Below are 12,804 nucleotides of genomic sequence, written 5' to 3' on the forward strand. Positions count from 1 at the left end.
ACACAGAACCATCGAGATGATGTAACATGATGTAACATGATGTAACGGAATGCAGCCGTGACCGATTCATGGATCTAAAAGGCCCTCCTTGGGCCGAAAATAATTCAATGATTGAGAGGACTGAAACTTAGAGCCAAAGAGGAGGAGGGCTAGAACACAGATCACAGATCTAATCTTATCTTATCTTAGATCTACCTACGAATGACCGAAACGAACCCGAGTGAGGGGATATGCACGATAAATTTCGCCATACCGAGTTCCCTGCAGATCAACTACTTCCCGTCTCGTTACTAATAAGAGGATAAATAAAAACTATGAGGTCTGCTATGAGGCGTTTTCAATCATCTATACGCCCTCCATGATTTCCCAGTAACGCGTTAATATCTACATATCTTCACCCGTCAAGGGAGCAATTTTCACAAAATGGCAGCCATCAAGTCAGTGGCAATCATCGGCGCTGGACCAGCCGGCGCAATTGCACTCGATGCTCTAGCTCAAGAGCAAGCATTTGATGAGATCCGGCTCTTTGAGAGAAGAGAGAAAGCTGGAGGATGCTGGTGAGTACGAAATGTCTGGATGGCTAGAACATTAGAATAATCACTCATATTCATCTCACAGGCTCGGAGATCCGAAAGATCATGTCCAACAAATCCCAGACTTTGAAAAGCTTGCTTCTCGCAGACCGGACGAGACTCTTCCCATTCCATCCAAGCTTCCTACCACGCTTCCGCGCAATACCCAGTATAGATTTTCTGATACCTCGATATATCCTGCGTTGGAAACAAATATAGATGCTTTTGCTATGTCTTTTTCTCAAGAACCGTTTCCGGAAACAAGATCGGCGGTCAATATTAAGAGACATGGCGAAAATTCACCATTTCGCCATTGGAAGGTGGTGGAAAAATATATTCAAGATTTGGTGGATCGGAAAGGATATCCGGATCTGATATCGTACAATACTACTGTGGAGCTTGTTCATAAAGACCCACACACATCGAAATGGGTTTTGACGTTGCGCAAACCCCTTGACAATGGAATTGAAGATAGATGGTGGACGGAATCCTTCGATGCAGTTGTTGTAGCAGCAGGACACTACAACGTCCCGTTCATTCCTTCAACTCCGGGTCTTTCAACCTTTTCCCAAAATTTTCCTGGAAAGATTCTTCATTCAAAAGCTTGGCGTGACCCAGAAACATATCGTGGGAAGCGTGTAGTAGTCGTTGGCGCTAGCATTTCTGGTCCTGATATTTCGTATGCTCTTGCTGATTATGTTGAACGACCTCTTCATTCTGTTGTTAGAGGTAGATATCATCCTTACTTTTTTGACTACGCTTTCCAGCATCCTCACATCCTTCGACGGCCGCCGATATCCCACATAACCTCAGATCCTAATACAGATGATCGAACAGTTCATTTTGAGGATGGGTCTGTATTAGAGAAAGTAGACTATATTATTTTTGGAACTGGATATTCCTGGACTCTGCCTTTTATTCCTAACCTCGATTCTACAATTCGCAATAATCGCCTTCCAAATCTCTATCAGCATATATTTTGGCGCGAGGACCCTACCTTAACTTTCGTTGGTGCTGTGGGCGCAGGGTTTACATTCAAGGTATTTGAATGGCAAGCTGTACTTGTAGCACGATTTTTAACCGGTCGCGTCACTCTTCCTTCCGCTGAAGAGCAAAAGAAATGGGAAGAAGATAGAATCGCAGTAAAAGGGGATGGAGCAACCTTCACAGCTCTCTATCCCGATTTTGAAGAGTATTTTGAGACCATCAGGGAAATGGCAGGTGAGCCAAAGAATGGTAAAGGTAGAAGTTTACCGAAGTTCCAGAAGTGGTGGAGGGAAGGGTTTGATAATGGACATTTGAAAAGAATAGATATGTGGAAAAGGGGGAACGAGGAAGCGAGACGCAGAATCGAGGAAGAGAACCGTGAAAGTGTAGTATCACCAGTATCATGAGCCAGCGATCTGTAAATATCTGAACGATTACTTAAATATATTGAGAATTCTGGTTTATTGAACGGTTCTCTGATGTTATTAATACATGGGCATGAGTTTTATCTAACTCGATTCGTTGCTTTGGTTCTAGAGCAGCAGAAATGATTATTGCTGTGCTCTCAGACGATCCGTACTTAATTTTGCTCCTCCGGTCTCTCCTCCAACCTCTTTCGCTCCACCCTCTCACTCTCCATTTTTTCGTTCTTCTCCTGTATAAAATCTAGTGCAGTTTTCGTGACAAAGACAGGTTCACAGACATCAACCAATATAGGCCCTCTGCGGGACGTGGTTTGCTCTTTAACACCAGATTTTTTGTAGTATGGATATCTTTCCTTGAGACGCTGCACAAGTTCACTCATGTCGATAGCTTGAATAGCATATACATTCCTGACAAGGTGCCAGCCATTTTTGTCTCCGCCAAATCGAAAATAGCTATGCCAGGCATCGTCACCGCTGACATCAATGTCGAAGTCTTTGATATCATCAATTTTATCGGGCTTCCGACTCCACTCCCATAGTCTCGGGTCGCTGCACAATTTGTGGTGTACCACTTTTGGGTGATGACTGGGAAAAAGGGTTCCATTGATTGTAAATCCAGGCGTTGCCCTTATAACTATACTCCGACTCAAAATCTTTAGCTTCATTCTGAATTTTTTGAGGAAGGTAGAACGACTGAGCATCAACGGACATATAGTCGTAACAAAGTCAAGTGACTCGCTACTATAGATGTCATATTCAAGAACAATGCTCTGTATGAATAAAAGCTTTCGTCCGATTTTAGCAGAAACCATACATATGATCAACGGATCAGTGAATCTAAAGGTCTTTATCTTGTATAAAAGGGCGCCACCTTTAATCTCAAGATATGCCTGTGGACAAATCATCAAGAGATTGAACATTTGGGCTCTAAAGCTAGGGTGTACTGGGTCGATGAACTTTTGGCGAAAGTATGCTTGTTTTTGTAGGCAGGGTCTCTTAGCACTGATAGATCTAGTAAACAGATGCAAATCTCGATTATGCTGCCGCCGAGATATCTCTATTGTGATAGGTTTGCGACCGCAAGCTGCAACTGTTAGTATGTATACGCCTGCATCATTGAGACGCTGGAGATAGAGGATACTACATACGAAGATTGAGGATACAAAACTCCCAGATGATCAGGCGAACTTCAGGCAGTAGATCTAGGAGCAAACACTTTTCTTTCTGATGGCGAATGGAATTGGCCCAAGTTTGAGACTAGAAATAATTAGCCTCCTTCAAAGCGAGAGATCTAGCTAGAGGGCTTGGGCTCACTTACTTCGACACCCATACGCTCATCCGCGAGTCTGCAGAGTTTATTTTGCACTTTCAGAGTTTGTCGCGCCTAGAAATAGCTCAGCTTCAAATGATCGAGTAGTGTTTTCTCGCTATGAACTTACTGCTGCGGCGTTGAAACCCTTCGCCATCAAACTGCCTTTCAAAGAAGCTCCTGGCATGATTTTCTTGTGGCTCTTCCCTTTCCGTCTTTGAAACTTTCCTTTCCCCATGGTTAACAATGGTAGTCTATAAATACAAGACTGATATAGATAAACTGCTTGTTTGGATTACAGAAATCTTGGCTGTGGAAGGAGAATGTAAAGGGTTTGTTGAGAACTCTACCTCAGGAAAGGGCGAACACCTCAAGTGCTTAAATTTTATCTCTATGGTGGAACTTTAAAGCAACCTTTGGCTACTCGATAGACTGTGGCTATTCAATACCTTTTCTGCATCTATCACTGCACTATAGATGTCCAAATTACTCGTTTCATGTCATCTCGGTCTCTAAGGCAGAGGTAAGTAATTGTTTTGCTTCGAATCAAACTTTTGTCTATGAATCATTGATGGCCCAATTGATCGGACTTGAGCTTGCCAATTTCGTGATGAGGAACCTCCCATAGGAATGTAAATGTAGCGGATGATCCAGCGGTTATAGTTGCGAACAGAATGGAAGCGAAACAGAATCGCACTTCATACTTACTAGCGACGGTGCGACTATAGCTTTCGACGACTTCGTTCCTTCTTTTCTCTCCTTCCTCCTTTCCTTATCTCTAAAACAACTAGAAAAAGAAATCGATTCCATCAAGAACGACCAGAGATTTTCATTTTTCATTTTTAATAGAGCAAAAGCAAGGGATTTCAGTTTGCGAAAACTTTGGTTTGGAGAGATTGACCAGAAATCTGTTTCTATCTGAGGACTCAGCAACACCGGCCAATAGACCACCCACCATGATAGTGGTAGTATCAAGAGCAGCATCCACATCAATTAGCATCGAGCCTATAACAATGTTGGAAAGATCCTATATAATGAAGTGTACACGCCAGTCAATCGAACATGCTATGATATGTGCCAATTTATCTTCAACAATCCTGTCATGATGTATGTTAATCACTACTTCGCTGCCAGAAAATTAACCGACTTTCTCAAATTGCTACGAGCTGATATTAAGCCAAAGATCACTGGCTGACAAATGAAACCTGAGAAATGGAACTGCATACCGCAAATCTCTTCGAACCGCCATGCCGTCATACCGCGCGTTTCGTTTCGTATTTCGAACTTACGAATCTTCCACTTGACGAGGAACGTCAGGTTTCTTGAATCTTACCACCATATTAATGACCCTCGTAGAGTCTGAATGCTCCAAATGATCAGGAAAGCTCTGATCATCCATCGCATTAGCCCAAAAAATTCGAATCCTTCAAAGCACCATAATACCCCATCCCCAACGCTATCTATCCACGGTAGCCAACATACCCAAACCTCGCATCTGGAAGTCTAACTTCGCCCTCACCCTCAATAGCCCACTGCCTCTGTCTTCTCTGATGCCCTCCCCTTTCCCAAAATATCGTATGCTGTCTCTGCGCCTGAAGCCTATGCCTGCAAAGCCAGCTCTGCAACGGACCCCATCCATGATAGAACTCGGCCCAAACCCGCATCACAGAAACGCCCAACCACCCCCTCTCAGCAAACATTCGCGGCCAGTCCCGCGTGTCGAAAAACCGTCGATCACGGTGATCTGACGCATCTAAAACCCAGTGAAATTCAGCCCACATGCGATTTTGCAAAGGCGTGCCGTCTGTCCATCGACCGGCTTTCTTTTCCTGAGTTCTTCGCTTGGCTCGCCAGGCGGCGCTCATGACTTGTGCAATTCGACGACGGGCTTTGTGTCTCTTGGGAATAGGTTCTTCAATCTGAGTCTGCTCCATATCATCTGCTTTCACGGCCATTGCCTCGACGACATCGATTTTTCGCTTTAATTTTCCGTATTCTGCGTCAATTTCATTCGCAGCCCATACCTTTACGCCATCCCAGATCTGACAGTTCTTGATATGAACCTCCTCCCTAAGCCCTCTACCCTTCAAATCATAGAAGACGCGTTTTCTCTGCGCCCACCACGCCCCCGGCATTCTCTTCTGTCCGCGTCCAGCCATCCTCTCTTTCTCCGCATCCACACCCTCAAATACCTTTTCAAAAATACCCTTTGCCAACCCCCCATCAACAACAATTGAATCCACCTGTTCACCCCACGAAAATTTCAAAAACTGTTCCTGCAATTGAACCGCTTCCAAAATCTTCGTATTAGGTTTCTGCCACGGATTGAAATTATCATGCCATTGTTCTCCCTGAACTCGTGCGCGATTCCATCCTGCATTCAAATCCAGATGTGGATAAGGATTGAGTTGTTCATCGCGTTTACACTTTGCCATAAATCCAGCCATCTCATACCATTCTCTCAAACTCTCCTTCACCATTCTGGGGTGCAAGTGGATTTTGGTTGGGAGTGGCGTTCTAGAGGCAAACGACTCGGCGAGACGGCGGGAATCTGGTTGGCCATATTTGCGCGGTGTGATTGGGGACGATCGTACGCATTGTAAATATGTTTGTTGGTTGAGATCTCGGTTGAAGAAGGCCGGCGGTGGCGCAGGAAATTTAGGGCAAATGTTGGGATACTTCTCGTAGAGTGCTCGGAGCTCAATACGGGTTGTTGGAATGACGATTGTTGGAATTGCTGAAGTAGTGGTGAGACTGGTGACAACGTTGCTTTGATTAACGATTTCTCCTTTGTAATTTGAATGTTGAAGATTACTGGTATCTGGAACAACAGTACTGCCAGATGCTTGTTTTTCATGGCCAGTTTTAGAGATGACTGGAGTTTGAGCTTTACTATCGACTTTCAGACTTGGATTTGTGCTGGTGGATATGGAGCTGGATGCTGAGCTGGAACTAGATCTGGAACAGGGCAATGAAGGTTCTGGTGTCAACACAAATGGCTGTGTGTTAACTGTCAGAGGATCGATTTCTTCATCATCAAGAGCTTTATGCACCGTAGTTGTGAAAATACCCGTTTCTTTCCCATTGCCTTCATCAAAACCAGATCCAGGGGTTTCAGCTACCCCATTCAATTTGAATTTGTCATCAGAGATAGAAACAGCAGAATTAAAAAGCTGAGCAAAGTCAACATCAATGTAAGAATCAAGAGCCTGAAATTTTCGTATCGGTTTCTGCGTAGCAGAAATTTGTTCCATTGAAAGGGTAATTTATTTGTTGTCCTCGAGGGGGTAGAGGCTGTCGTAGTAACTTGAAGCTGGTTGAGAAAGCAAAAGATTATTATGTGATTGTTGAGCTGGGGAAACTGGCACAAGGCTAGAAGGAAATTGGGAGCAAATTTAAAAAGTAAATGCCATGTGCAGTGAATGGAAGATGAACAGAGCCGTAATGTAATGTGAAGAGCAACAATAGGTGTCCGAAGATGATCAGGCAATAGTAGCTATTCTGATACAACTCGAAGGGACATGTTCGCTTAATTGGCTTAATTGGACAGGGGATTCCTCATCATGACTTCAAAGTGTTAAGTGACAAGGTTTGAGCTAGCAATTTGACCATACACAGGTTTGACTGCACAAATCTTTGAAAAGGAGAAGAACTACAAAGTTCAGGGCCAGCCCAGCAGACTGCCAGATCTTCATGATAAATTGTTTCGATTAATTGAACATTTTTGGATCTTCCAAATCTTTGTAGAACCCACAATAGTTGACCATACCACACCACAATGTTACACCAATTTTATTCCGTTTTCCAAAGATTGACCAATGCCTAACCAACCAACCAAGCTCCAGTAAGACCCCGTATCATCATTCATTTCTCGTATCACTGACCTCGTAGGGCCTTGATTATCGCCAATTCCCCTGACTCAACGATAAAAGCCCTTGTATACAATCGACATCGTCCTTCTTACTCGGGCTCACCGGAGCTTGCATAAAATGTTGAACATCATCATCGGGAGCTTTGGTGTTCTTTGCACTAGTTTCTCCATCCTCAAAAACCTGGGGTTCAGAATGCGTGCTCTTTCTTCGCTTATTTCCATCGACGCCAAAGTCTGCATGAGTAGGTATACTAGGATTGTCTTGAAGAATCCCTTTCGGCTCTTTGTCACTCTCCTTTGGGATATGAGCAGGTCGCCGGCGCGGGTTTACACCAGTTTGAGACGGAACCCAATTCTCCTTGTCCGAGTCTCCGGATGGAGATCTCATCAACTGATCTTTATCATTAACGGACTGTCTCGATTTCTTAATACCACTCTGCATCCTCGCAACACTTGACGATGCGCGTCCCATTTTAGGTCTCTTCCCTTGCAGATTCGGTCGGGACGGCGTGTTTCGTTTATTGGGGTTAGGTTTCAAAGCACTGCTGCTAGTCGAGCGGATAAGACTAATCGCTGCGATTGCTGAACCACTGGACTCATTTTCCGCCTGAGTGGTGAGTTCGTCACGAGGCTCTCCTTCGGCGCAAAATTCCCAAGTCCGTGCATCACGCGAGCGGCCACTCAGTAAACGAGGCGTGAAAGGGCCATTAAAGGATGAAGATCCGAGAGGGAGAGCACTGTGGCTGCGATATAAGCTTCGCATTCGCTTTAGTGGAATGACGCTAGATAATGACGATGTAGGACGTTCGGCATGTGAGCGGGGAGGGGTGATTTCTCCTTCGACTAACTCTGCTCTACCATCAAGGCCAGTTGAGAGACGCACTCGAGATGTAGCAGCTGGAGTAGTATCCGTTGTGATTCTTTCGGGGCAAGACGATGGGAAGATTGGTCGAGAACTGGGTGTATTTTGTTAGTAGCCCATTTTCCATAGGAGAGTTGGAACTATAATTACATACATGGTGGGAGTTGTAAACATGATACTGTGAGCAGCAACAGGGGTTGAGAATGGGTTCACGTTATTCCAACGATTGGCCAGATATCCAGGAGTGGCGGAAAATGATTGGGATAGGGCGTCCGAAATCGACTGAGAGCGAGTTTCCTTGCTGGGTGTCTCTGAGACCAGAGGGTTATGTTCAGTCTTTACCGGAAGCTTTTGAGTACCTTCTGCAACTTTCTCTAAGGATTTGATTTTAGATGTTGTTTCGGGTGCTGACAGCTCAACATCATGTGAAATTCGAGATTCGTCCTCATTATCAAGTGGTCTTAAAGCCTCGTTCGGCAGAAATGATTCGGCTTGCTCATCCGTTTCCTGGCTGCTACTATAGTTGACAATGGATGCAGGATCAGAAGACAAGGGGTTCAGGCCAAGACCAAAGGCTGCAATCTCATGTGGGAGAAGTGGACGCGACTTTCTCCGATTGATTTGGCGACGGTTTTGGAACCATATCTATGGGGATCGGATGGTCAGTCGGGACGCGTCTCGTAATACAGTAAAATGGAACTCGGCAGCAGCCATACCTGAACCTCCTTCTCGTTCAATCTAACACTCTTGACAATTTCTGCACGCGCTGCTTTGTTCGGTTTGGGGTTTTCCTTGTACTGGGCTTCGAGAAATGCTTGGTCTTCGGGGCTACAGAAATAAACTCATCAGTACGCCACACTTCGTATAGTATATAACAATTGGCATAGAAACAGCAAGTTTAAGCCAAAATTCTCGAACAATATGACCTGCAGATGGCAGATAATGATATAGTCCTGCATACCTGGTCCGTTTCCTTTTCTGCTTTCCGCCTTCCAATTTCCCTTCAGTGTCAGGGGCCTCTTCCTTAAGGGGAACAAATGCGGCAACGTCGTGCGAGGAATTGGCGGATTCTAACTCCTCGTTATTATCTGAGTAGTTGGGGTGTTCCTTTTCTACTTCAGGTAGGCTCCGGGGATCAGATCCAGAATTAGGTTGGGGAATATGTTCAGGGAGAGTTGGTGAGGGAGAGCGGGGTGGAGGCATCGGGGGCAGAGTCGCGTCGTCCATATTAATGATTATTCATACCAGATGGATATGTAAATAAAGGATGGGTTATAGAAAGTAAAATCCTCAATAGCAAAAATTCCAATTCCGGTGTGGATAAGATGAATTGGGAGGGATGAGGAACTAGGGGAGGAAGATTTGTATGCATGAGTTGAGGTCGACGCGTTTGGGGAACCGCGACGCAAGCGAGACTCTAAAGAATCTAAAGAATCTAAGGAATTTCCACATCTACTACCCCGGAACAAATAATGTTATCATCACGAAGTATGACCAATTAATTTAAATGTTTCATGCAGTTCAAATTCAATTGATCAAAACTTTGAAGGTTCGTCAATATTTCACAATCAATTTTCACAATTCAATAAGGTCTTGGAAATATATCTATATTTGCTTCATGACGAACGATTGATCGTCAACACGTGACCTGCATGCACTTTCCGATACAGGACAGGGATTCTTGGTGGTAAGTATACTCTCAAACGGAAATACTTTTCTATCTTTACCAGTTGGGCAAACCAGCTGCTGCTGTACCAGATGCTGATGTGGATGACGGCAAGGCAACAAAAGGTTCAGTGTGAGTAGCTGAAGCGATGCCCGGGCTTGAATAGTTACTGGCAACCCTTGCCTTTCCTTCCGCGATGTCGAGGTCAAGTAATGTTCGTCTAAAAAACTCCAAGCTGGCTACTGGCTGGTAGTAGGGTACTTCATGTCCTTTTTGTAAGAGTCAGTGCGTGAATCAAATGTTGATCATGTATAAGTGTAGGGAGGTATGACACACCTGCTTCGTAGATCCTCAAGAAACTGAAGTTTCCATACTGTCTCACTTCTCCATACTCTGTTCCATCGACGATGAAAGGAGCATATCCTGCTGCCGCAAACTCAGCGCTGTGGGTGTAGTTTGCGGCTAAGGAAATGGCTTCTCCTCCGAACCACTAATTGGGTGTGTTAGTTTGGATTCTTAATTGTTGACGAATTAATTGTTTGGGGATAAACTTGCATTACAAATGTAATCTGCATCGCCGTAAAATAAAGATACTCGCACGTCATTTGCGAGCAAGTATTCTAGATCTTCCAAGAAAGAGGGATAGACAAAATCTCCAGTCTGTTGGAACGCGTAGTAAACCTCCGCACTGGAATCCTCAGTGTAATTTAAATTTACCCCCAAAGCATTCTGTGTAGAGGCCAAGTTGAGGTAATCAATAAAGTACGTTGGTGGAGTTGGATCATCTGAAAATGGAGTTAGCTCAATTTTATACCAATGTCATTTTTGAATCGCATGAAAAAGAAACTGGGGAGTGTGTGAAAGTGAGCCAACGAACCATATGGATGTCTGATGTCATAGGCTCCCCGCTCTCCATATGTATAGAAGACCCCTTCCACTGTGTCTCTGCAGATGTTCTCGGCTTCAGTACAAATTGCTTGCTCCACCGCCGTTGTCAAATTTGTTGCTCTGCAAAAGCCGATCTGGTCAAGGCAGCCATTGCCCATATTTAAAGCAAACTTTGCAAAGTTGTAGACTATTGAAATCAGTACAGACAGCGAAAGTTTCATGGCGGATCAAATACCTGTGTCATTATATGCCTTGATACCATATGTGTTGTTCACCGCAAATTCGGGATAACTATCGATTACATGATTAGTAGATCTTCGATACATGCACAAACATTAGTGACTTGACTTACAAGGGTGCTTGAATATATTCGTCGATGATTCCATTACCAACACCAAGGGTGTTAAAGTCTAGGTGAATACCTGCAATAGTGCCGTTTGCAATTTCCTGGTTTCTGTCGTAGAAGTACTTGTAAAAAGCTGGGCCATAGTGACCCCCATAACTTTCTGTCCATAGATTGAACTCCTTCTTCGTGGTGAGGTTGACAGCTGGGTCGAGTTGGGGCAAACCGCCAAGAAACCCTTGCCTGTGAAAACATTAGGACGATGAAAATCTTGAAGCTGTTATAGCAGGTTGAAAATAACAGAGATGAGAGACCCAAGAGATTGAAGCATAAGTAGACTGTTCCTGTACATTAAGCGAAGAAAATGAGTTTCTTACAGAACGTGCCAAGCAGCCACAGCCGCCAGATCTGTCGTGTCGAGGGCTGTCGCATTGGTAATAGGATATCTCCCTTGTACTCCAGCAAAAGAAGCATTTTCATAAGCACCGGTGACTGTTACTGAAGTTAGTACATCTTCATAAATGATGTGCCGAGCTACTTGCATGGATTCAAACTTCCTTCGCCTTCAGAACCATATGAAAAGCCAACACCCAGAGGTTGAGAAAGGAACAACAAGTTTGAATGCTCGCTAAACGAATAAGGGTTCAACTGAGTAGTGAGGTTTGCTGTAACATTACAAGGCCCCAATTCTGGAAACGTCAGCTAGCATCCGATGGGGGTCCCACGCTGGTACATGCCTTGGAAGAGACCAATCATAGAATCTGAGCCTGGTCCACCATTAAGCCATAAAGTGACTGGTGCATTTGCAGGATCATTTCGAGCTTCAAAAAACCAGAAGAAGGTATGTGAGTTGCTAAGAAAGTTTAGCATTCTGTGACTATAATACTTCAGATAGCAGGCTTCAAGATTAACGTACGCATCGAGGTCAATATATCCCGAGTATGAATTCACACCAGGTGTTGTTTCACACACGCCTTCTTTCCCGGGCTCCTTGTAACGAAGTGTTATGTTTTGAGGTGTAACAAGAGTCTTTACCCCAGTTGCGTTTGCTGGTACGCCTCGGCCTTCTAGATTAGCTTGTATATTCCTTTGGGTGATTTTGGCACCGTTCACCACGGTGAACAATGCCAATCCTGCCGTGATTGGGGAAATCATTGTTTATACAAAGGGGTATATTCAATGAGAATGTTATCTACATACTGCATGTACAGTTTTGGGGGTACGGTACTTATAGGTATGAGAAAACACGTTAGCATCGCGCATCTTAACGTCCTTCCTGATGTGTTTTAGCTCAATATCAGTATGCAAAACTCCTGCATCAACTCCACTGAGTGAGCATTATGAAGACCTGGTCACATTTCAAGTAGTTAAATCGAGTTCGGAATACGAGGTATAGCAGCCCGCCTCATCATATTGCAGATCGAGTGACGATTGTACTTCAAGGATAATCTCGGAATCTTGCTTCAACGGCATTGCGTAGGATACGGTTTATAGATAAGACTTATTTTTTTCGGTAGACGTTGCTCAAGGCTACCTGGAACATAGGAAGAGTTCGGCTCGGAAACATTCATTGGGCAATTATGATGAACAAACTTGTTAGCCTTCGCTCAACCTGGCATAACGTTGTACACGATAAGAACCGGTGCGGGGTTCGTTGGCTGGGGTATCTAGATGCAACATTCGTGTGTTCTTCACATGGAGTAGCATCTCTGTTGGGAGCTGCATCTCACACAGGGATACAACTGGCGACAAAAACGAAGACTATATCGTCATGGAACCAAAAACCGATGACAAGCAAGCAAAAAAGTATGAGGGGTAGATAGCGAGAACTTAGAAATCGGCACCCGAGCTTCCTTCTCTGGCCTAGTAGTCAAGTCTGAC

General features: G+C 44.4%; 5 protein-coding genes across 5 annotated transcripts; 1 reads left to right on the forward strand and 4 right to left on the reverse strand.

The window, feature by feature from the left end:
• Positions 1-236: 236 nt before the first annotated feature.
• BCIN_01g06170 (hypothetical protein) lies at positions 237-2,023 on the forward strand. The gene is made up of 2 exons (XM_024690598.1): positions 237-557; positions 619-2,023. The coding sequence occupies exons 1-2, from the start codon at positions 424-426 to the stop codon at positions 1,964-1,966; spliced, it is 1,482 nt and encodes a 493-aa protein (XP_024546367.1). The 5' UTR covers positions 237-423; the 3' UTR covers positions 1,967-2,023.
• A 1-nt stretch (position 2,024) lies between these two features.
• On the reverse strand, positions 2,025-3,579 carry BCIN_01g06180 (hypothetical protein). Its single transcript, XM_001561253.2, has 4 exons — positions 3,424-3,579; positions 3,303-3,368; positions 3,133-3,241; positions 2,025-3,068 (listed from the first exon to the last, which is right to left on the reverse strand). The coding sequence occupies exons 1-4, from the start codon at positions 3,529-3,531 to the stop codon at positions 2,140-2,142; spliced, it is 1,212 nt and encodes a 403-aa protein (XP_001561303.1). The 5' UTR covers positions 3,532-3,579; the 3' UTR covers positions 2,025-2,139.
• Positions 3,580-4,403: 824 nt separating this feature from the next.
• BCIN_01g06190 (hypothetical protein) lies at positions 4,404-6,620 on the reverse strand. The gene has a single exon (XM_001561252.2). It carries the CDS (start codon positions 6,545-6,547, stop codon positions 4,754-4,756), a length of 1,794 nt encoding a protein of 597 aa, XP_001561302.1. The 5' UTR covers positions 6,548-6,620; the 3' UTR covers positions 4,404-4,753.
• A 265-nt stretch (positions 6,621-6,885) lies between these two features.
• Positions 6,886-9,426, reverse strand: Bchox7. The gene is made up of 4 exons (XM_024690599.1): positions 8,988-9,426; positions 8,743-8,854; positions 8,181-8,671; positions 6,886-8,120 (listed from the first exon to the last, which is right to left on the reverse strand). Exons 1-4 carry the CDS (start codon positions 9,251-9,253, stop codon positions 7,193-7,195), a joined length of 1,797 nt encoding a protein of 598 aa, XP_024546368.1. The 5' UTR covers positions 9,254-9,426; the 3' UTR covers positions 6,886-7,192.
• A 144-nt stretch (positions 9,427-9,570) lies between these two features.
• Positions 9,571-12,171, reverse strand: BCIN_01g06210 (hypothetical protein). Its single transcript, XM_024690600.1, has 10 exons — positions 11,840-12,171; positions 11,661-11,776; positions 11,466-11,612; positions 11,301-11,415; positions 10,933-11,166; positions 10,816-10,871; positions 10,570-10,767; positions 10,248-10,477; positions 10,029-10,182; positions 9,571-9,961 (listed from the first exon to the last, which is right to left on the reverse strand). The coding sequence occupies exons 1-10, from the start codon at positions 12,076-12,078 to the stop codon at positions 9,750-9,752; spliced, it is 1,701 nt and encodes a 566-aa protein (XP_024546369.1). The 5' UTR covers positions 12,079-12,171; the 3' UTR covers positions 9,571-9,749.
• Positions 12,172-12,804: the final 633 nt, after the last annotated feature.

Source organism: Botrytis cinerea, chromosome 1 (assembly GCF_000143535.2).
Source record: "Botrytis cinerea B05.10 chromosome 1, complete sequence".
Classification (NCBI taxonomy): Eukaryota; Fungi; Ascomycota; class Leotiomycetes; order Helotiales; family Sclerotiniaceae; genus Botrytis; species Botrytis cinerea.

Bases quoted from the DNA above. Each gene is read 5' to 3' on its own strand.
- BCIN_01g06180 (XM_001561253.2), bottom strand. From the start codon at position 3,531: ATGGGGAAAGGAAAGTTTCAAAGACGGAAAGGGAAGAGCCACAAGAAA. The intron at 3,369-3,423 runs GTAAGTTCATAG...AGCTATTTCTAG, and splicing joins AGGGTTTCAACGCCGCAGCA to GCGCGACAAACTCTGAAAGT. The intron at 3,069-3,132 runs GTATGTAGTATC...TAACAGTTGCAG, and splicing joins GTTTTGTATCCTCAATCTTC to CTTGCGGTCGCAAACCTATC.
- BCIN_01g06210 (XM_024690600.1), bottom strand. From the start codon at position 12,078: ATGATTTCCCCAATCACGGCAGGATTGGCATTGTTCACCGTGGTGAAC. The intron at 11,416-11,465 runs GCAAGTAGCTCG...CTTCAGTAACAG, and splicing joins CGAAGGAAGTTTGAATCCAT to TCACCGGTGCTTATGAAAAT. The intron at 10,183-10,247 runs GCAAGTTTATCC...ACACCCAATTAG, and splicing joins ATGCAGATTACATTTGTAAT to TGGTTCGGAGGAGAAGCCAT.
- Bchox7 (XM_024690599.1), bottom strand. From the start codon at position 9,253: ATGGACGACGCGACTCTGCCCCCGATGCCTCCACCCCGCTCTCCCTCA. The intron at 8,672-8,742 runs GTATGGCTGCTG...CGATCCCCATAG, and splicing joins TGAACGAGAAGGAGGTTCAG to ATATGGTTCCAAAACCGTCG. The intron at 8,121-8,180 runs GTATGTAATTAT...AAATACACCCAG, and splicing joins ATGTTTACAACTCCCACCAT to TTCTCGACCAATCTTCCCAT.
- BCIN_01g06190 (XM_001561252.2), bottom strand. From the start codon at position 6,547: ATGGAACAAATTTCTGCTACGCAGAAACCGATACGAAAATTTCAGGCT.
- BCIN_01g06170 (XM_024690598.1), top strand. From the start codon at position 424: ATGGCAGCCATCAAGTCAGTGGCAATCATCGGCGCTGGACCAGCCGGC. The intron at 558-618 runs GTGAGTACGAAA...TTCATCTCACAG, and splicing joins GAGAAAGCTGGAGGATGCTG to GCTCGGAGATCCGAAAGATC.